Raw genomic sequence first — 23438 nt, forward strand, 5'->3', positions numbered from 1 at the left:
CAAAGACACTCAAAATATTACATGGGGAAAAACCTAAACTCAGAATAATCTACATACAAATACAGTAATCCCTCACTACTTCGCAGTTCATCTTTGGCGGATTCGCTACTTCACGGGTTTTCAAAGGGGGCTTAAATCCATTAAATCCATTGAAAATTTAAAATCCATTAAAGATTCATAAACTTTTTCTACAGTACTACTGTACTCTATTAAAGAAACTTGTAGGATATCACATGTAGTTCCTGCTGAGAAACATTATAGAATGACTGTTTAATGCAAAGGGTGGGTTTTAAAAGTCCAAATAATCATTAAATACATAAAAAATATCTTTCCTCTACTTCACGGAAATTCATTTTTCATGGGTGGTCATGGAACGCATCCCCCACGAAAAATGAGGGATCACTGTACCCATGAAAATCTACAAAAACACACACATGTGTGTGGATGTGTGTTAGGAACAGCAACACCTGGCCATTATTTATCAGCAGAGCCCCAGCAAACTAACAATACGATTGTGTGACTGGCCTTTGTCATGTTGCAATAGCCATTCATCCTTTATTGATAATATCTTATTCTCTTTAAAATAAAGTTGTTTTCTCCAGCAGCCATTTAAATGCAGAACAAAGGAAAGTATTCGGAGCCAGAAAATGGAGAGCCCTGAACAGTGCCAAGATTAATCCACCTTTCCTAGAAAAGCAATTTGTTTAAGTGTTAGTTACCATCACAAGCTAGTGACCACTGAATAGTGCAAACATTAACTTGCTTTCTATTTGCTTTTATTTTTAAGTAGCAAAGGAAAATCTAGAGAAATGTGTTTATATATATACAGTATATATTTAAATAAAGGAAAGGAAAATATAATTCCAAGAATCTGGGAATGGAAACAATCAAATTCATCGGAAACAGGTGACACCAAGGCAGAGCCTGCTAAATGATGAGATTGGTTACCTTGGAAACAAGCTTGGAATCCAGCATCATATGATGCAGAATGTTGGCCTCTCTCCCTCCTCCCGACTCCCTGGGTTGTTACAAGGATTTAAGATGCCATATTATGGAAAGAAAGACATTTGCCCCAACTTTTCATTATTATTTTGTGCTTTCTTCTTCTCTTGGGAGTTATCTAATTCCTCAACCTCCACATAAGATATATGCAGGGGGGAAAATATGATGGATTCACATTTTATTTTGTACCAAATGTATTTGTTTTAATCAGTAATAAAAAAAAAATACATCTTGAAAATACAATGGTCCATAAACAGCCAACAAATGTTTCCCCCAAAGGCATTTCTGGCCTGACAGGTATTCATCATGATGATAGATTTGACCAGTGATGGTGATCCTTTTTTTCCTTGGGTACCAAAAGAGCATGTGCGTGTGCTATTGTGCATGCGTGAGTACCCACACCCATAATTCAATGCCTGGAGACGACAAAAACAGCTTCCCCTGTCCACCGGAGACCCTCTGGAGGCTGGAAATTGCTTGTTTTGCAACTTCTGGTGGGCCCAGAAGTTGGAAAACTCTCCAGGCTTCAAAGGCTTCCTGGGAGCTGGAGGAGGGTAAAAACGCACTCCCACATCCCCCCAGGGTGTCTCTGGAAGCCAAAAATGCCTTCCCAGGGTCTGTGAGAGCCAAAAATCAACTGGCCGGCACACACATGCACATTGGAACTGAGCTAGGGCAACGGAGCTGAGCTAGTCTACGAAGAGGGGCGGCATACAAAATAGATAGATAGACAGATAGATAGATAGATAGATAGATAGATAGATAGATAGATAGATAGATAGATAGACAGACAGACAAACAAACAAACAAACAAATAAATAAATGGCTCACATACCAGCAGAAATGGTTCTGCATGACACCTGTGGCACTTGTGTCATAGGTTCGCCATCACCGGATTAGACCAATAATGTGTGAACTTTTTCAGGACCTAGTTGCATGGAAAAGTTCGCATGGAAAACATCACATGCACTTGTCGGGACCACACTCCAGAAAAGCTGAACTTCCAGTTTATAGCACACCCGACAATCAGCTGGCTGCATGTATGCGCAGGCCAGGTTTTGGCACTGCTGTGCCCACGAAGGGATAGCGCTCCAGAAAAGCCAAACCTCCGAGTTATAGCATGCATACGCACCTGATAATCAGCTTGGCAGCACATTCACGCACCAGTTTTCAGCACTGCCATGTGCAGGAAGGACAGCTGATCATCATGCGCACACGCGTGCCAGAAACAAAGATGTAAACTTTTTTTAAAAAATGAAAATCAGAGTTAAATGCATTGTGGCCTCATAAAATATCATGAGCCCAACGGCGTTGGCAAATCGGAATCTGATACTTCTTTAATCATCCTGTTATTTCATTGCAAACACTATTTTAAGTAGACATGAATTTGGGTAAGGGTGTTTTTTAGAAAATTATAAAATAATTTTCAGAGTCCTATATCGAAAAAAAATCATATAAATTAACCTCTGAAATGAATATATTTTCACATGTAATTTCAGGTTCAGGTTTGACTGTATAGAGATATACAGTGTTCCCTCGATTTTCGTGGGGGATGCGTTCCGAGACCGCCCATGAAAGTCGAATTTCCACGAAGTAGAGACGCGGAAGTAAATACACTATTTTTTGGTTATGAACAGTATCACAAGCCTTCCCTTAACACTTTAAACCCCTAAATTGCAATTTCCCATTCCTTTAGCAACCATTTAGATTATTACTCACCATGTTTATTTATTAAAGTTTATTAAAAAAAATATTTATTAAAGGCAGACGAAAGTTTGGCGATGACATATGACGTCACCAGGCGGGGAAAACCATGGTATAGGAAAAAAACCCACAAAGCATTTTTTAATTAATATTTTTGAAAAACCGTGGTATAGACTTTTCGCGAAGTTCGAACCCGCGAAAATCAAGGGAACACTGTAATCTGAACTGAGATTTACTGAGATTTATTTTCCATTGGAAGGCTAGACAATCTGTGACTTTTGTACGTTGCTAAGCTACTGTAGTGGCACAGTGATTAGAATTCAATGTTGCAGGATAATGCTGTTGACTGGAAGCAGTTCAATTTTCACCAGCTCAAGGTTGACTCAGCCTTCATGCTGCTGAGGTCGGTAAAGTGAGGAGCCAGATTGTAGATTCTATACACCCCTATAAAGCACTGTGAGGTGGCATACAAGTCTAAATGCTATTGCTAAATGCTATTCCTGTACAATATTGTTTTATCGCTTGTTGTGAGCCGCCCCGAGTCTTCGGAGAGGGGCGGCATACAAATCTAATAAATTATTATTATTATTATTATTATTATTATTATTATTATTATTATTATTATTCCTACATAATCATCAACCATATTTCTGAGAGATGCTGGGAAATTTCATTTATGAACAGCTGAAAGGACATAGATTTCTACCCTGCTAGTACTTTATTTTGGAGAGTTGTGTGGAGAGCAAAAATCCAGGAGAACTCTGGTGGTACCTTTTCAGATCAATAAATTTTATTAAAAGGCATAAGCTTCACCTCAGGGAAGCTAATCTCTTTTAATAAAAATAGTTAGTCAGAAAAAGATGCTGCCAGAGTAGATTCATTCTGATTTATTATCCTGGCAATTAAGTTAGCAGTGTTATCACCTAGACTTTCACAGTCATGGTCATAATCTTATGTAGCACATCAATCAATACTCTTCTTGATTTGAAATGAACCAAAGAAATTATTGAGATAACTGCTGTTACTAAGGCTAAAAACACCTTGGTGATGATACTAGGCGCCTGGAATTCTACATAAAAGAATATCTACTGTTTTTTCCTCATTCTTCTGGAAAACACAGATAGTTCTTACTAAGACAGCCCTTCACTTTTGATTTGAGGATATCATAGCTCTGGAGTCTGATATTATAATCCAGGGATTGTATTGTCCTCAACTGCGCTTACATTTTAGTATTGTCAATCAAAGTGATTGTTCTAGATTCTTAGAAATGTATTGCAACATGTTCAGCATCTATTGAAGTGAGCAGAATGAAGTTGTGCTTTACTGATTGCTATCATATATAATTACTCTTCTACTTGGATAAATTGTGACAGATTGCTGTGATTGTTGGTTGTTCTTCCTTAAATATTCTATAAATACTAATGTCATAATGCCCCAAGCTTTATTTTTATGGATCTAAGGCAATGCACACTAAAACGTTAGCTGATAGTTGCCTTTATAAATCAATTTATACTTTGTAGAGCCAGAGTGTAATTTTTAAAAATCTGAACACTGAACTATTTAATTTTGAATTTTAACATCTATCCTGGCCCATGATTGAGTCTATTATGTATGTTAAGATGAATGTTGATGATTGGTTTTTATATGATCTGGGGTTTTAGAATAGGAATTATTTAGATTTTATATGTCTTTTAAGTTTGATGTTTTTCTCTCTTTAGAATTTTTAAATGTTAGATTTCTTACATATTTGTATTTGTCTTGTTGTAAGCCACCCTGAGACTCAGGAGAAGGGTGGCATAGAAATAAAATAACAAACAAACAAACTCATTCATTCATTCATTCATTCATTCATTCATTCATTCATTCATTCATCTATATAACCAATGCCACCATTTTTATGTTTCTTTCTTTTGTGGGAAGCACTGTACACTTATTAATGTTTCCTGCAAGCATGACAGTTATTGTTTTGTATGTGCATCAATTTACTCTATTTGAAAAGTGTTCATTACAAATGTCCTTTTGTGAAAGGCTTAGAACTTGAAATGGGCACTAGATTTTGCAGAGAAGCAACTTGAATAAATATATTAATCATTAATTGCAATGTTTATACCTGTTTCCTTGTTTCACTCTCATCTCTAAATAAAAGAAGAATAATCCTGGTGGCGCAGTAGTTAAAATGCACTCTGGAGTTAGCCTGGAGTTCAATTCTGATGGGCTCAAGGTTTATTATGAACTGGTGCACCAGCTGCGGCCCTATTTGGACTGGGAGTCACTGCTCACAGTCACTCATGCCCTCATCACCTTGAGGTTCGACTACTGTAACGTTCTCTACATGAGGCTACCTTTGAAGAGTGTTTGGAAACTTCAGACCGTGCAGAATGCAGCTGCGAGAGCAATCATGGGCTTCCCTAGGCATGCCCATGTTTCACCAACACTCCGCAGTCTGCATTGGTTGCCGATCACAATTCAAAGTGTTGGTTATGATCTATATAGCCCTTCATGGCACCGGACCAGAATATCTCCGGGACCGCCTTCTGCTGCACGAATCCCAGCGACCAGTTAGGTCCCACAGAGTGGGCCTTCTCCGGGTCCCATCGACCCACCTCTGCCGTCAGGTATGGGGGAACTGAGACATCTCCCCCAGGCCTATATAATTTATGCTTGGTATGCTGTGTGTATGTTTTTTAAATTATGGGTTTTTAGATATTTTTAAGTATTAGATTTGTACTGTACATTGTTCTTTATTATTGTTGTCAGCCGCCCCGAGTCTGCGGAAAGGGGCGGCATACAAATCTAATTAATAATAATAATAATAATAATAATAATAATAATAATAACAACAACAACAACAACAACAACAACTTGGCACGCTGGGCGCAGTGCCAAAGGATCTCAGCGGACATTTGAAAACCATTGGAATTGACAAAATCTCCATCTGTCAATTGCAAAAGGCCGCTTTACTGGGATCGGCAAACATAATTCGCTGCTACATCACGCAGTCCTAGGTGCTTGGGAAATGCCCGACTGGTGATGAAATACGAAATCCAGCATAGTGATCTCATTTGCTGTGTTGTATTGACATGATGATGATGATGATGATGATGATGATGATGATGATGATAATAATAATAATAATAATAATAATAATAATAATAATACTCAGCCTTCCACTCTTCTGAGGTTGGTGAAATGAGGACCCAGATTGTTGGAGGGGTGGGCAATATAATCAGTATTGGGTTGCTACCGGTACAGATAAGGATGGCACACCGGTAGCAAAAGCCGTGTTGCACACACAGCTTCTGTTCTCCTGTACACACATGTGCATATCTCAGCATGCTTTTCCTTTTCCTGCGTGCATGCGCGTACACACATCCCAGTGTGTTTTTGCTTTTGCACATGTGTAGGAAGCAAAATCTCATCAGTGGAACACAAGCATGTGAGATTTTGGTGGTTTTTTGCTTCTGCGCATGCATGGAAGCAAAAAGCCGCTGAAATCTCACACGCACGCATGTCCCCTCATGAGATTTTGCTTCCTCACATGTGCAGAAGCAAAAACACACTGGGATGTATGTATGCGTACTCACGCAGGAAAAACAAAGCTGGGAATCTGCCCCTGAATATAATGACATTGTAAACCACTCAAAGAGTTCTAAAAAGCACTGTGGACAGTACATATAAGCCTAAGTGTTAAGTGCTATCTCTATTTAAAAACAAAAATGTCTCTCTGAGATTTCTGTAGTCCTTCAGAAACCTGCAAGTTCAATTGAGAGTTCATATATTTTCGGTAAAGGCATTTCCCCCCTTCCCTGATTATCCGTGCTGCAAACCTGGAAATGCTAATTTTATTGTGCTAGACACTGCTGGAAATGATAGAATCCTCTGAGTCCCCTCATCATACCTTTTTTTTTCCAACTGTTAATTAGGGAACATTTTCTGAAAACATTCTTGATGATTATCGCACACTCAGTTCAACCTTATTTAAATAAGTAAGTAAAGGGGGATCTGAAACTGTCTGGAAATGGTTTATTATGAAATGCCCACTCAAGGTTGTCAATGCTTATAATTTTGATTGACACACAAACTAAATCTTGGAAACTAGAGTTTGCCGTGAAAAACTGTCTATTAGTTTAACCCTAATCCTTACTTTCAAAAGGCTGAAAATATCACACATCACTAAGAGGGAGAAAATGTGTCCTAAATGCTGTGTGTTGTGTTTATGTGCATGCAGGCCTTAGATATGTGTTGTGGTTAGCTCTGGACCAGCTCCTGCCCCAAGGAATGTGCAGGTGAATGTGGGGGAAACATCCACATGCTGCAGGCCTGTTTTGCTCCCGACGGAATCTGCCGACGAAGCCTCCTCTGATCAAGGAAGCGTGAGTGACAGGGAAGAGGGTAATTTGGCAGACAGCCCAGGAGGAGATCAATCATCTGTATCATCCTTGGATTCTGAACAAGAATTAATGACACATCCACGTGTGCATAGAGTGATGAATTGGAGACAACAACTGAAGGATTATTACAAGAGAAAATGAGGCCACCTGTGGTTGGGTGGGGCTGCTGTAATTAATGCTACAGATAAAAAGAATAGCGTGCTGGTTTACCCTTGTGGCAGTTTATCTGATTCATTGTTTCGTCAAGATCGTGGTTTGTGTGCTGTTCAAGATTGTGTGTGGACTCTCTGGACTTTAGAATTGGACTCAATTTCTCAGTTATTGGGTGAGCAAATGGATTGCATTTAACCTGTGCTTTCTGTGTACCAGAAAATCCCTTTGACATTTAAAAAGGGAGCTGTTTCTGTTTTTCTGTTTATAAAAACTTTTAGGTTTTCCTTTTATTGTGTGGTGTGTGTCTTCCTGGACTAATTACCCTGTAATTACGGGTGGTTGAAACACGCCGGCAGAACAGATATGAAGATTCAGCAAATCATAATTTTCCAAAATGAATGCACATAAATTGCCAGGTGGGATATGCACTCATGCCACTCTTCATATATTTTATATTAATCTTGGATCTAGAAATGGAACTTTTAGAATAGCCTTCAAAATTTCCTTTCAATCAGAGCTTTATATTTAAAGCTGATATCTTTTCTTACGATGCAGCCAAGTTTGCAAAGTTTATGTGATCTCTTTCAGTAAAGAACTCTGGCTGCAGAAAATTAGAAATCTACATATTTTTTCTTTACTGGAGCTCTTACAGCTACAGCTTTTATTACAAGATATAAAACAAATGTAAAACAAAGCACTCTTTCATAGCTTGTAATCATAGTTACTGCAGCATGACAGTTTTAATATGAAAAATTTCCCAGAGGCTGCTAAAGTATTTCACAATGGAGTCATGTTTGACCTAGCAATGAAATGACCTAGTCTACATTAATCAGACTGTAAAGCTTTCCCCAGAGATGAATTTATTGGAATGGAAAAATACTCCTGTTCTACATTCTCTGGAATACTACCAGCTTACCCTTATGATTCCTATACCATAACTGAGAATATTATTATTATTATTATTATTATTATTATTTATTAGATTTGTATGCCGCCCCTCTCCATAGACTCAGGGCAGCTCACAACAATAACAAAGACAATGTAAGAACAAATCTAATAATTTAAAAAACACTAAAACCCCCATTATTAAAAGCAAGAAATGCAGGTTTAATTATCCTGTAAGAATAGCTTTTCATAGTCCACAACTCTTCTAATCACACTATGGGAAAGCATCAGGTTGAGGAAGGTAGCTCAGAATATTTGCCTAATCAGGATGAAATGTTAATGAGAAATATACTAAATATAACAATTTAAAAAACTAATAGAAAAAGTATTGGCTAATGAATTAATATTCTACACAGCCCTCCTACTTAGTGTAATAAACTAGGAATTCTTGCCATAAGTCTATTTGGAGTTACTTTTTTCATATTTTTAGATTATATTTTTTACTTTAAACTCAAGAATATAGTATATCTAGTTTGCTAAATAACTATTGACAAATAGAGGTTTCTTTTAAATTTCCTAGTGCTACAACAATTTTGTTTAAAATCCAATACAAAAAAATTAATCTATAGCCCCCCCCCCAACCTCCCCCAATCTATGTTAGTAATTTAACATATAATCTTTAAAGATTGGGTTGCGCCTCAACCCGTTGCTCCAATGTTTCCACAATGTTTTTCAACCGTTCTTCATCATTGAACACGTAGAGTTTTCTTTCCATCTGCTGTACTTTATTATTCTCCAGGACGTCCCTCTTCACAATATTGTCTACAGGTAGTCCTCAACTTACAATCATTTGCTTAACACACTACACAGACTTTCCCTTCAGGATAGCGGTTGCACATATTCCAAATATAATTTAGGCTAGAAAGCCATAATGCAAAAATTTACATTTTACATGGATTTAGGCTTAGGGGATTTAGGAAAGGAATTGGCATGGATATAAAAAAAATTCTCATGATGCTTTCCATGAAGATTCATATGGAAATAGTTACTTCTGAAATTTAAATTTTATTATATATATATATTTTACAACACTGAATACCACAACTACAATTTAATAGCATGCAAAATGCAAAATAGCAAAACCAAACCAGCAACCTAAAATCTGGTCTTTTTGCTTTAATTGGGTAGAACAGTTGATAAAGACTATCAGACTTTATTTAATGGTCAATTAGCAGCAGCAGAAGCTGTTTTAGACCTTGCAATATGCCTAGAATGAATCATGAAAGTAAATGTGGGGTTGGTTTTTAACCTCTTTAGTTGCTCAACAAAACCAATCTCCATCTGTCTATGTCTCTGTCAGATGGAGAAAAAAAAATCACAATTGTTTTCAGTACATAATGTTCTATCTTGACACAAGAAAGGTCCACCTGCGTTTTCTGTGTGCCTGTTTGAATATACATGCTCTTGAAATTAGTTACAGATAACTCCAGGTTAGCAGGATCATGGCTTGAAGTGTCTTTATATTTCTACATTACAGATTTCTTGACTGTTCATAAAGATCAGGGATGGATGTGTCAAAGGCTGGCCATGCCAATGGTTGGTTTAGCAAAGAGGTCAGCGGTTCAAATCTCATCACCGGCTCAAGGTTGACTCAGCCTTCCATCCTTCCGAGGTGGGTAAAAAGAGGACCTGGATTGTGGGGGCAATATGCTGGCTCTGTTAAAAAGTGCTATTGCTAACATGTTGTAAGCCGCCCTGAGTCTAAGGAGAAAGGTGCTAAATACCAGAGTAATTTCTCTTAAAACAATCAGTTTATGGGCTAGTAAACTGCTTTTGCCTACTGATCTCATGCTCAAGCTTCCGAAAACAATCTAGACACTCTTAAGTGCTTTCATTCAAAAACTGTTTTACAATTAGTTTACATAAGGACTGATATAATTTACAGCCAGTTGTGAAGCTGATTGTGTGCATCTAAAGCAGTGATGGTGAACCTTTGTTTTCTTGGATGCCGAAAGGGTACGCAGGTGCACTATTGTGCATGCGTGAGTGCCCACACCCATAACTCAATGCCTGTGGAGGGTGAAAACAGCTTCCTTCACCCCCAGAGGCCCTCTGGGGAGCCAGAAATGGCCTCTTTCCCAACTGGTGGGCCCAGTAGGATCATGTTTCGCCCTCCCCAGGCTCCAAAAGCTTCCCTGGAGCCAAGAGGGTAAAAACGCCCTCTCCCATCCCCCTGGGGGCTCACTGGAAGCCAAAAATGACCTCCCAGAGCCTCTGTGTGAGCCAAATTCCAGCTGGCTGGCACACACATGCATTTTGGAGCTGAGCTAGGGTAATGGCTCGCGTGCCAGCAGATATAGCTCCATGTGCCACTTGTGGCACCCATGCCATAGGTTCGCCATCACTGATCTATAGTATCCTCCCTCCCCCTTCCCAGGATTCACCCTTAGAAACACTACAGTATTTCAATTTTTTTCTTTAAAAAAATGTTTGTATAGCTATATACATTTACATTTTGTCTGTATAGCTATATTACATTGACATATAGCTATTCTATAAAATAGAATCATATGTGAGTATTGTAACTGGGAATTTCCAGTTGCAGTGTATGGCGGTGAAAGTTGGACCATAAGAAAGACAGAGAGCTAAAAGAATTGAGACCTTTGAAGGAGGTCTGGAGAAGACTCTTGTGAGTCCCTTGAACTGCAAGGCAATCAAATTGGTCAGTTTTAGAGGAGATCAGCCCTGTCTGCTCTTGGAAAGGCCAGATCCTGAAGATGAAATTCAAATGCTTTGGCCACCTAATGAGAAGGAAGGACTCACTGGAGAAGAGTCGAATGCTGGGAAAGACTGGGGGCAAAAGAAGAAGAAGATGGCAGAGAATAGTTGGCTGGATGGAGTCACTGAAGCAGTAGGTGTGAGCTTAAATAGACTCTAGAGCCCTGGTTCCCATGCTTCAGAGGGGGGCAATTTAATTTTTAAACCAAGTTAATGGCCTTTTAGGCTTCCTCTGCATGCGTAGTAATTTGCCTTTTGAATAGTTAGAATTATATGTCATGGGGGGGGGCATCAGGATTTTAGAGATGCTAGGGTGGGACATGGCCAAAAAAAGGTTGGGAAACACTGCTCTAGAGCAGTGTTTCCAAACCTTGGCAACTGGAAGATATTTGGACTTCAACTCCCAGAATTCCCCAGCCAGCAAATGCTGGCTGGGGAATTCTGGGAGTTGAAGTCCAGATATCTTCCAGTTGCCAAGGTTGGGAAACACTGCTCTAGAGGATGGTAGAGAACAGGAAGGACTGAAGGAACATTGTCTATGGGGTCACACAATGGGTCTGACACGACTTTGCAACTAAGAACAATGTGAGTATAGAAATTGTTTTCTCACAAGCTGGAAACGCAAAGTAGGAGATTTTTTTTCAAGCATCTTCCCTGCCTGCTTGTAACCATCTCATATGCAACTTTCTGAAAAGGCGGGTCAGATGTGCCGAGCCACCAAGTTAATAAGCAGCAACATCAACTCCTACCCTCAAAACGTCACTACAGAGCACTGCACACCAAGACAACTAGACACAAGAACAGTTTTTTTTCCAAACGCTATCATTCTACTAAACAAATAATTCCCTCAACACTGTCAGACTTTCTATTAAATCTGCACTTCTATTCTATTAGTTTTTCTCATCATTCCTTTCACCCATTTCCTCCCATGTTGACTGTATGACTGTAACTTGTTGCTTATATCCTAAGATTTTTATTAATATTGCTTCTTCGTTGCTTATTTGACCCCTATGACAATCATTAAGTGTTGTACCACATGATTCTTGACAAATGTATATTTTATTTTATGTACGCTGAGAGAGCATATGCACCAAGACAAATTCCTTGTGTGTCCAATCACACTTGGCCAATAAAAATTTCTATTCTATTCTATCAATTTTCTCAAGACAATACAGAACACAGGCAAATGTACACAGTGCAGAGCAGCATGTAAAGAGTTAACAGCTGCCATGTCATCTACGCCAGAACTAATTCAATAATGTACACGAGAGCAGCATGAAATGGCTCTTGGCATTCATTTATTTCATGTTTGAATTTGGTTAAAGTAATTAGTGGAAGTAAATCAAATCCAGCAGTTCCAATTATATGGTGCTTGCAGACGTTATATATAGGACTCAGCAGCATGGAAGTTTGAAGCTTAAAATGTACTTGAGGCAATGCTAAAAAAATGTGAGTCCCCCGCCCCCAGCACTTTTGCATATCTACTAAAAGAGGAAGGGGGGGGGGGAATCACATTGCTCTAATGGGAGCTAACAATTACAAGCCAAGATAGAATAGGCCACAAATGGTGTTTTAATTGTGATAACCTAGGCCCGTTTTTAGACAGTAAAGACAATGAGAAATTAAGTAGAAAGTAATGGAACCATAAGAATGAAGCTTAGCTATAATTTAGATGCAGAATTAAGAACTTCAGAAGATACAATCAAATTGTATCTGAGGGTTAGAAAGGCACAAACAGCTTGCGTGACTTTGAAACCAAGACGCTGTTTTGCTTTTTGTTTGGTTTTGTTTGACTTGATATTTCACACACAGTCATGACCATTCTTTCCTTTTAGGATAAACAATTTAGGCAAAGTACAGAAAAGGAGTGATAGGTATTGAGCAGAAGAAATGAAGAGAAATGAAAGATGGGAGAAAAGAAAAAGAAATGAAACTTACCCTAGTATACATTATGTAATCATCATCATCATCATCATCATCATCATTATTAATTCTCTACATGAGGCTACCTTTGAAAAGTGTTCAGAAACTTCAGATCGTGCAGAATGCAGCTGCGAGAGCCATCATGGGCTTTCCTAAATATGCCCATGTCACACCAACACTCCGCAGTCTGCATTGGTTGCCGATCGGTTTCCAGTCACAATTCAAAGTGTTGGTTATGACCTACAAAGCCTTTCATGGCATCGGACCAGAATATCTCTGGGACCGTCTTCTGCCGCATGAATCCCAGCGACCAGTTAAGTCCCACAGAGTTGGCCTTCTCCGGGTCCCATCGAGTAAACAATGCCGTTTGGCGGGACCCAGGGGAGAAGCCTTCTCTGTGGTGGCCCTGACCCTCTGGAACCAACTCCCCCCAGAGATCAGAGTTGCCCTCACCCTCCTTGCCTTTCGTAAGCACCTTAAAACCCACCTCTGTTGTCAGGCATGGGGGAACTGAGATATTCCCTTCCCCCTTGGCTTATAAAATTTATGCATGGTATGTCTGTATGTATGATTGGTCTCTTAAATTAGGGTTTTTTAAATTAACTTAAATATTAGATTTGTTTATATTGTCTTATTATTGTTGTTAGCCGCCCCGAGTCTACGGAGAGGGGCGCCGTACAAATCTAATAAATAAATAAATAAATAAATAAATAAATAAATAAATAAATAAATAAATAAATAAATAAACAAACAAACAAACAAACAAACAAACAAACAAACAAACAAACAAACAAACATAAATAGTTTTGTATGCCGTCCCTCTCCGGAGACTCGGAGCGGCTTACAACAACAAAACAATACAAATCCAATAGTTAAAAACAATTTAAACAATCTCATACATTTTCCTCCTTGCATATGTGAAATAAATATAGCAACTATGCTAAAATATTTGGACGAAACATTGAACCGGTATTAAAAATTGATATAACTTGTAATGACCACCCCCATTTGCTATAAAACATTTTCTTGATTACACGATGAAAATGTTGCACACTTTAGTACAGTAGTACTGTTTGTGTCTTCTCTCTTTTTTTAACAAGAAAAAAAATCCAACAATTTTTTTAAAAGATGAGAATGAGATGGAACAAGTGGATTGACAATTCTTGGAGGAAATGCTTCAGGGCAAGTATCTTCTTTTGAATCATTAATGTATAATTCAGCACTAGGTATCAAGAGAGAAATAGCATCACAATCATGTGAAGTGTTACTATCAGTACCATTTTTCCCCCAAAATAAGACACTGTCTTATATCTTTTTTGAACCCTGAAATAAGCACTTAACCTTATTGCCATGTACTCAAAAGCCCAATTGGGCTTATTATCAGGGGATGTTTATTTTGGGGGAAACAAGGCATATACTGTCTTGGTAAGACCAAAACTGTAATGCTGCATCCAGTTCTGGTTATCATGATACAATAATGATGTTAAGACTCTAGAAAAAATGCAGAAAAGAGTGAAAAAAGATAATTAAGGGATTTGCGTCTAAAACATAGAATGGTTTGTTTCAGGAATTGACTCTTTCTAGTCTAATAGAAACATAGAAACATAGAAGACTGACGGCAGAAAAAGACCTCATGATACCTCTAGTCTGCCCTTATACTTTTTTCTGTATTTTATCTTAGGATGGATATATGTTTATCCCGGGCATGTTTAAATTCAGTTACTGTGGATTTAACAACCACGTCTGCTGGAATGAAGAGAAGACTGTGTGTGTGTTTGTGATATGATAGTAATCTTTCAATATTTGAAAGGGTATTGGAAGAAAGAGGGTGACAATCTATTCTCCAAAGCACTTGGGGGTAAGACAAGATGTAGTGGATAGCAATTTGTCAAAAAGAGATCCAACCTAAAACTTAGAAGAAATTTCTTGACAGTGAGAACAATTAATCAATGGAATGGTTGGCTTTCAGAAGTTGTGGGTGCTTCAACACTGAAGATTTTCAAGAGGAGATTGGATAGCCATTATTCCAGATTTAAACAAGGGAGGGGCTCTTGCTTGGGTAGAGGATTGTACTAGAAGATCTCCAGTGTCCCTTCTAATTCTGTTATTCTGTATTCTGTGCAACTGTTAGCTGCTGATTACAAAAGGTCTTCCGACAAAGACCAGGCAGACCTCTAGTGAAAATTGCCCATAGCTTCTAGATTTTCTGGATTGAACTTTAGGTTGGACTAGATTGGATTTGATGACTTCCAAGGTTTTCTTTAAAAATAAGGATCTATCTATCAGGGGCAGGCTACCAATTTTAGCCTTACCGGAACACGCCGGGAGCGCACCCCTGTGCATGCGCCTGTACTTGGCATGGGATTCAACTTCTGTGCATGCACAGAAGCCAAATCTTGCACAAACACACACACACACACATAATTTCCAGGGTTTTTTTTTTTTTGCTTCTGCGCATGCATAGAAGCAAAAAACCCCAGAAATTGGAGATAAGAGCTGCTGGTTGCTCGCGACCGACAAAATAAGGTAAAAACCACCGTGCTGCGCCGCCCCCAGGCCTGCCACCCCTGAGCCACATGCCACACTGTCAGCCATAGCCACACCACCCCCTGTGCCAGCACGAGCGATGGGAGCTGCCGGCTCCCATCCACTCGCCATGCTACCAGCATGTGCAGAAGCAAAATACTGGTAATTTTTACCGGAATTGAGCCAGCTGCATGTGCACGGCATGTGCATACCCAACAGTAACGGAGCAGGCCTATGCACTCCGTTGCTGCTGCCAGAACAGCGCTCTTGTCATTCTGGGTAGTAGCCCACCCCTGATCTCTATGAATAAGATCTGTCAGAAATAAAACCAAGGGCCTCTTCAAGTACTATGATAGTTTTTTCCAAGTTTTCCACAATCACAGAATAGTCTACCTTGTTGCTCTGTACTCGTGAAGCATTGGATTCAATTCTATAAATAATCAATGGGAAGCAAAGATGTAAATCTTAAAATATTAATGGAACAAGAATGTTCTGTGATTGATAGTTATAAAGCCGAGAGTGCTTTTTTCCCAGCATAGGAAAATGTCTTCTGGGGTACACATGCTTTTAATAAAATAAGCGAAAGGGTATCTAATCAAAAGACAAGTTTTAAATATTGTCATTTGAAAACTAAATTTGAAGTACAGTGGTACCTCAAGATACGAGTTTAATTCGTCCCGGACCTGGGCTCTTAAGTCGAGCAGCTCTTATCTCGAACGACTTTTCCCCATAGGAATTAATGTAAATAATTTTAATTGGTTCCAGCCCTCAAAAAACTCACAAAGTTAGTCTAAATTATGCAGAAAGATATGTTTTTAATGAAGAAATGTACATGTACATATAAATGAATAATGAAGTTTCTTTCACTTAACTTGTAAACTTTCTTAAACTTTTAAATTTACATATGTTCAACTTCTCTGCCACCCAATCCTGTAGGACAGAGGTCCCCAACCCTTTTTGCACCAGGGACCGGCTTTAAGCGATCAAGAGAGGAATGGGTGAATGAATGGACGGAGGGTGGGAAGGAAGGAAGGAAAGAGGGAAGGGACAGGAACAGAGGAAGGAAGCAAGGAAACTTATGAAAGGGGAGAGTAAGAGCGGAATGAGTGAAGGGAGGGAGGGAAGAAGGTGGGAAGGAGAAAGAAAAGAAGAAATAGAGGAAGGGAAGGTAAAAGAGAGAAAGAAAAAGAGCAAGAAAGAAAGAAAGAAAGAAAGAAAGAAAGAAAGGGGGAAGGGACAGGAACAGAGGAAGGAAGCAAGGAAACTTATGAAAGGGGAGAGTAAGAGAGGAATGAGTGAAGGGAGGGAGGGAGGGAAGAAGGTGGGAAGGAGAAAGAAAAGAAGAAATAGAGGAAGGGAAGGTAAAAGAGAGAAAGAAAAAGAGCAAGAAAGAAAGCTGCAAGCCCCCCCCCGAGCCCCCCAGGCCGGCTGCAACCTTTTAAAACACGCGCGCCGCTTCGCAGCTGTCTCCTGAAGCCGAACGCGGAAGTTAGCATTTGGCTTCAGGAGACAGCTCCTTGGCGCTTGTATCTCGAATTTGGGCTTGTAAGTAGAACAAAAATATCTCTCCCCTCCCAGCTCTTATCTCGAGTTGCTCTTAAGTAGAGCAGCTCTTATGTCGGGGTTCCACTGTATAGAAGATGGTTTGGGAGGTAGAATGACAACAAAGAAGCTGGGTTAGAAAGTTCCTATATTAAAGCTTGATTTTGTGACATCTCTTCTAAATGATGGAAGCAACAATGTCACCATTGGCAGGTTGACAAATAAATCTGGATTTACAGTACCTGAACTGGACAACATCCTATAGTGCTGAGCTGAAGGTGGAATTTCTGTCCTTGGAAAATATCTGCTGTAGGTTGAAAATCATATAATAACCCAGAAGGAAAAACATCAAGGGCAAACCTCTTCTGAATTTTTTTGCCAAAAGCCCTATGAGATTTTAGTTAGGAATTTTCCAGGAATCAGTGGGTATCCATCAGTAGTGGGTTCTAAAACTCTTTGCTACCGCTTCGCATGCATGTGACGCTTTTGTGCAGAAGCATGCTGGGCAGGTGGGCGGAGCCTTCCACCCTTAGGCCACTGTTTCTCAAATAGTGGGGTGGACCCCCGAGGGGGTGCAGAGCAATGCCAAGGGGACACATGATCCTGAGGCACATGCTTTTGTTGCCACAGAGAGTAGGAGGTTTTGCAGAGAACAATAGCACATAGAGTAGGACATGTGACATGCATATAACAAATCATTAAGAGGCACCATGGAAAAATATTTAACAGGGATGAAAAGAAAGGAGGAGAGAGACGGAGATAATGAGACAAATGTTAAGTCTCCCGAAAGCTAAGATGAGGAAATATGATGAAGTGTATGTAGTACTTGTCTTCATTGTGACTACGGTGAGAGACGAGGCAAGACCGGAGTGTTTACTGTGTCTGAAAATGTTGGCAGTGGACACATGAAGCCAAATAAATAAGGCGTCACTTAAACACATTACACCCCAATCACGCTAATAAGCCGCTTGAAATTTTTCAGCAAAAATGTGCCAGATATTGTAAACAATCATCCTGGTGGAGAGTTTGGAGTGCCCAAAATGTTTACTTCTTCCTGGGGGGAAGGGTGTAACAGAAAATAATTAGGTCATTCACTCTCTCCCAGCCCAACTCACTTCACAGGGCTGTTATCATGGCAAAAACAGGAGGAGGAAGATGTGTTGGATCTGTTAATCACCTTGAGTTATTTGCAAAAACAATAAAGGAGGGATACAAACAAACAAAGTGGACAAGGAAAAGCTATTTCCTTTCCCTCTTCCCAAAGAATTAGAACTCAGTGAAACAGAATCTTGGGAGGATGAGGACAAAAGGATGTTTTTCAATCTTAAATGAACAATTAAACTTTTGAAATCGCTACTACAAGATGTGATGCTGGCTACCTGCTTCCCTGGCTTAAAAAAAAGGGGTGGCACCACTTCATGAAAGTCATGGAATCAAGGTCTGTTAGCCTCAATGGCACTGTGATTACCTCTGAAGATCCTTTGCTAGAAAACTAATAGGCTTCCTTGTGTAGTTGATTGACTGCTGTGAGAATACACTGCTTGGACTAGTTGAGTCAAAGGTCCAATCCAGCAGAGCACTTCTTACATTGTTATGAAGACATTTGAATTGGTCACTAATAAGGGGTAGAAACTTTTAAAGTTTTGCAGTTGGCATGAAGCACAGCTTAATCCAGAATAAATCATTCTCAAAATCAGATTTGAGTTAATAAAGAAAGGCACCTTTACCCAAACCAACTTGTTGTTATTATAACAATAGTCGAAATACTGTATGGTTAGTCAGGTCAACTATCCTTTATTTCCAATGTATTCCTAAATAAATAAATTTTACTTACCAGTCTTGTACAGCATTGAAAGATTCTTCATTGGTGATGTCATACATTAAAATGAAGCCCATAGCGCCCCGATAATAGGCTGTAGTAATTGTCCTATACCTCTCTTGACCTGCTGTATCCTAAAACCATGAAACATCAATAGTTAATGTCAGTGAAATTTAACATTTACAGCAGTCCCATAACATTTCAGGGGCCCAAAACATTTTCCACTGTTTGATAGTTATATCACTCCAACACTCCACAGTCTGCATTGGTTGCTGATCAGTTTCCGGTCACAATTCAAAGTGTTGGTTATAAAGCTCTTCATGGCACCGGACCAGAATATCTTCGGGACCACCTTCTGCCGCACGAATCCCAGCGACCGGTTAGGTCCCACAGAGTCGGCCTTCTTCGGGTCCCGTCGACTAAACAATGTCGTCTGGCGGGACCCAGGGGAAGAGCCTTCTCTGTGGTGGCTCCGACCCTTTGGAACCAGCTCCCCCCTGAGATTAGGATTGCCCCCACCCTCCTTGCCTTTTGTAAACTCCTTAAAACCCACCTCTGCCGTCAGGCATGGGGAACTAAAACATCTCCCCCTTGCCCATGTTGTTTTGCTGTTTGATTGATCGTGTGCTTGGTTTTTATATATATTGGGATTGTTTTATGAATTTCTTAACTTAAAATTGTAATTGGATTGGTGGGCATTGGATTTGTCACTATGTACTGTTTTTTGCTATTGTTGTGAGCCGCCCCGAGTCTGCGGAGAGGGGCAGCATATAAATCCAATAAATCTAATCTAATCTAATCTAATATCTGGGCAAATGCTGGAACTAAGTTACTTCAGATCGTGGATCTTGAAACCATTGTTAGCTTCCATTGCTTCAACTGTTATTTATTTTCAACCGATAAATAAAAGGTGAATTTCAACATGAAATGATAAGCCCAAATATGCTCAAATGCCCATTAGAAAATAGGCTTCCAGCCATATTTATCTATCAACATATTTGATGTTGACTGAATTTTGGGGCAAATTACAAATAGAGTGTTGGCAAAGGCATTTGCTTCTCCATTGAAGCAAACGTTCTTATGTTCGTCCCCTGGAGGGAAGAACATAAGAACATAAGAAGAGCTATGCTGAATCAAAGCCCATGGAGTCCAGCATTCTGTGTCACACAGTGGCCCACCAATTGTCCATGGGGATCTTGAGCAGAAAGAGAAGGCAAAACCCTCCCTTTCCCTTGACCCCCAACAAATGTTACCCAAGGGAATCCTACCTGCCTCAACCAACATAGAGGCAGCACTTGGACATCCGTTTCAATAACCATCGATACACTTGGCATCCATGAATCTGTCTAATCCTGCCTTGAAGCTATCCAAGCTGACAGCTGTCACAACCTTTTCTGGAAGTGAATTCCATAAACCAACAACCCTCTGGGTGAAGAAATATTTCCTTTTATTTGTCCTCACAAACCTATAAGCTTTAGGGAGTGCCCCCTCATCCTAGTATTGTGTGATAGAGGAAAATAATTTGGTGTAGCACATTGTTCCCACTGGGTGGAATGCCCATCTTCCAGCTTTGGAGCATCGTGTTACTTGGTCATCAGTCACATTTCTTTTAATTTATGTTCAGAAGGATGATGCTGTGATGACTCTGTAAAGCCCCAAGGAATATGATGAGCGGCCATAGTTGGATGCTGGTTTATACTGTCACACTGGTTGGTGAGAGAGATACTTGGTTGGAGGATCTCACATGATGAGACAAATCACGGATTGACCTGATTCCAACATACAAACTTTAGATGCTGTGTAAAAGATATCTTAGCTGCAGTTCACTCTTTATAGAATTTCTTTTTACATAAAGAGGTCAGTTGAATTTTTTAAAAATAAAGTACTGTATGGGAAGCTGTGTTTTGCACCCAGGGCTACGTTACTGGAGGATGAAGGAATTGTAATCCAAACATCTGGATGGTACAGAATAAACAAATGACTTTGGTTTGTCTTGAGGCAGTTTTGTCTAACTGCAGTTTTATCTAGTTACAGAATAAAGACTCCCCCAAAATACAGCATTGCTTATATAAATCTGTTCAATAGGCTTTACATTCATTTTTCCTTGATGCACATTTAAATAGGCTTTATGGATTATATATCCTCTCTGTCCCAATTATTGCATTCATATGCATGAATTGTTGCTACAACATTAAACAAATGTAATCATAAGAAGAAAATGTCCACTATATTGCAGAGTCCATTGTCATGAATGACAAGTTCATTACAATTGATGAACGTGGGGAAACTTCATAGTAGATAGTCCATACACAAGTATTTCTGAAAAAAATAACTAAGTACTTAAATTTCATTTATGACAAAATGCCGTAATGACAACTGATATATTCATAATTTATTAGAACCATGTTGAGAACTAGTGTGAACATTAATGCAATTAAACATGACTTCATTTACTATGCTAACATTTTCCCATCAATTTCCCTGCTCAGTGAACTTCGTAGTCCTTTTGTTGCATGTTGCATGTCTAGCTATTATGCTAATAGACCATTCAGAATAATTAATTCCATATTTCTTACTAAAAATTTATCCTGATTTTTTTTCATTAAATCTTGACATAGGTTTCTATGGAAAACCAGTTAGGTTATCAATTCAATCTTGCTTGTTCATTGATGCTAATTTACCCACTGATCAGATTATCCTAACTCGGAAATGGTCTCTTTCTACTTTCAGAGTGATTTTCTGAGCAAAAATCTAACGTCATACAGTAAGCCTGACAAATATTGATAAAAACGTGCCCTATTTTTCCATTATGATGTTACCATGGCAATCCGTCTTTTTCCTGGTTGAGTGGTGAAAATGCATAAAGGTTTTTGGAAGAGCTTTTTCTTTGCTTTGGTACCAGTCAGCCAGTCAGTTATTATAATTGTAGCTATAGATATACGCTATACAGAAAGTGCATAATAAAATATCCTTTGATAATGGTGACTGTTAGGTATGTAGTGATGATTCATGTTCAAATAAAAAGCTAGAAGAATCTAATCTTTACCCTAAATCAGATGGTTGTTTACTCAAATGTAAGTCTGTAGGTTTTGCTGCACTAGTGAGTTTTCTTATAAACAAATATAGATCTAGAGCCTGACAATTTGATTATAAATATACAGTATATAGGACTACAGCCTGATAATTCAACCTCAAGAAAGCTTGCTCATAAGCAAATTCCTCTCAAGACCAAAACTGCTCACAAGGCACCAGCATCCCTATCAACAACAGGTTTGTGTATCAGCAATTACTCCTTGGTTTAATAATTTGCCAATTCCAAAATATTTCATGCTTTGCTTAAAATCCTTAGTTAACAGAAAGCGTTTAGTCAAGATTTACTGACAGTTTTATGGCACAAGACCCAGTTTCTCATATTGATAAGTAGGAAACATTAATGGTTGGATTCATGTTTTAAGAAGAAAACCATCTGTCTGAAGTAGTGTAGGGTTTCCTGCCCAAGCAGGGGGTTGGACTAGAAGACTTCCAAGGTCCCTTCCAATTCTATTATTATTATTATTATTATTATTATTATTATTATTATTATTATTATTATTATTATTATTATCATCATTATCAGCAGTATGTCAGTACAACTCAGCAAACGAGATCACTATGCTGGATTTCGTATTTCATCACCAGTTGGGCGCTTCCCAAGCACCTAGGACTGCGTGATGTAGCGGCGAATTATGTTTGCCAATCCCAGTAAAGCAGCCTTTTGCAATTTGACAGATGGAGATTTTGTCAATTCCAATGGTTTTCAAATGTCCGCTGAGATCCTTTGGTACTGCGCCCAGTGTGCCAAGTACCACTGGGACCACTTTCATGGGGTTATGCCAGAATCGTTGCAACTCGATTTTTAGATCTTCATATTTCAATAATTTCTCTAGCTGCTTCTCCTCAATTCTGCTGTCTCCTGGGATTGCGATGTCGATGATCCATACTTTCTTTTTCTCCATGATCACAATGTCTGGTGTGTTATGCTTCGGAATTCGGTCAGTCTGAAGTTGGAAGTCCCACAGTAGTTTTGCTTGCTCATTTTTGACCACTTTTTCGGGCTTATGATCCCACCAGTTCTTTGCCACTGGTAAATGGTAGTTCCGGCACAAGTTCCAGTGGATCATCTGTGCCACAGCATCATGTCTATGCTTGTAGTCAGTCTGTGCAATCTTTTTGCAGCAGCTGAGTATGTGATCAATTGTTTCATCTATTTCTTTACAGAGTCTGCACTTTGGATCGTCTGTTGATTTTTCAATCCTGGCTTTGAGAGCATTTGTTCTAATGGCCTGTTCTTGTGCCGCCAGTATTAGTCCTTCTGTCTCCTTTTTGAGTGTTCCACTTGTAAGCCATGACCAGGTCTTTTCCATCCACTTTGCCTTCAATCTTCTCCAAGAACTGTCCATGTAATGCTTTGTTCTATTATTATTATTATTATTATTATTATTATTATTATTATTGGCATTTAGCCAAAGTTGAACAAACCACATCATATGTGAGCATGTTCCTGGGATCCAGTCATGCAATTTTGGATTATTGGTTATCCCAATTCCCAAAGCTTGGTGCAGGAAATCAAACGTTACAGCAATCTATAACAACAGATATAATATGCTAGCTGTTAGATATTCAGAGTCAGTTAAAAAGGTGTCAATCAGGTCCACCGTTCCGGCATGAAAATAAGC

The 23438-nt window shown here is 39.2% G+C and overlaps 1 protein-coding gene across 2 annotated transcripts in view; it reads right to left on the reverse strand.

The window, feature by feature from the left end:
• Nucleotides 1-23438, reverse strand: part of RAB3C (RAB3C, member RAS oncogene family) — a 106292-nt gene that overhangs the window by 33152 nt on the left and 49702 nt on the right. For both annotated transcript variants that reach the window (XM_070736368.1, XM_070736367.1), the window contains exon 3: nucleotides 18739-18857. In XM_070736368.1, coding sequence (XP_070592469.1) covers nucleotides 18739-18857 — 119 coding nt within the window. The remainder of the gene's footprint in view (nucleotides 1-18738; nucleotides 18858-23438) is intronic.

This window comes from Erythrolamprus reginae, chromosome 2 (genome assembly GCF_031021105.1).
Source record: "Erythrolamprus reginae isolate rEryReg1 chromosome 2, rEryReg1.hap1, whole genome shotgun sequence".
Lineage (NCBI taxonomy): Eukaryota > Metazoa > Chordata > Lepidosauria > Squamata > Dipsadidae > Erythrolamprus > Erythrolamprus reginae.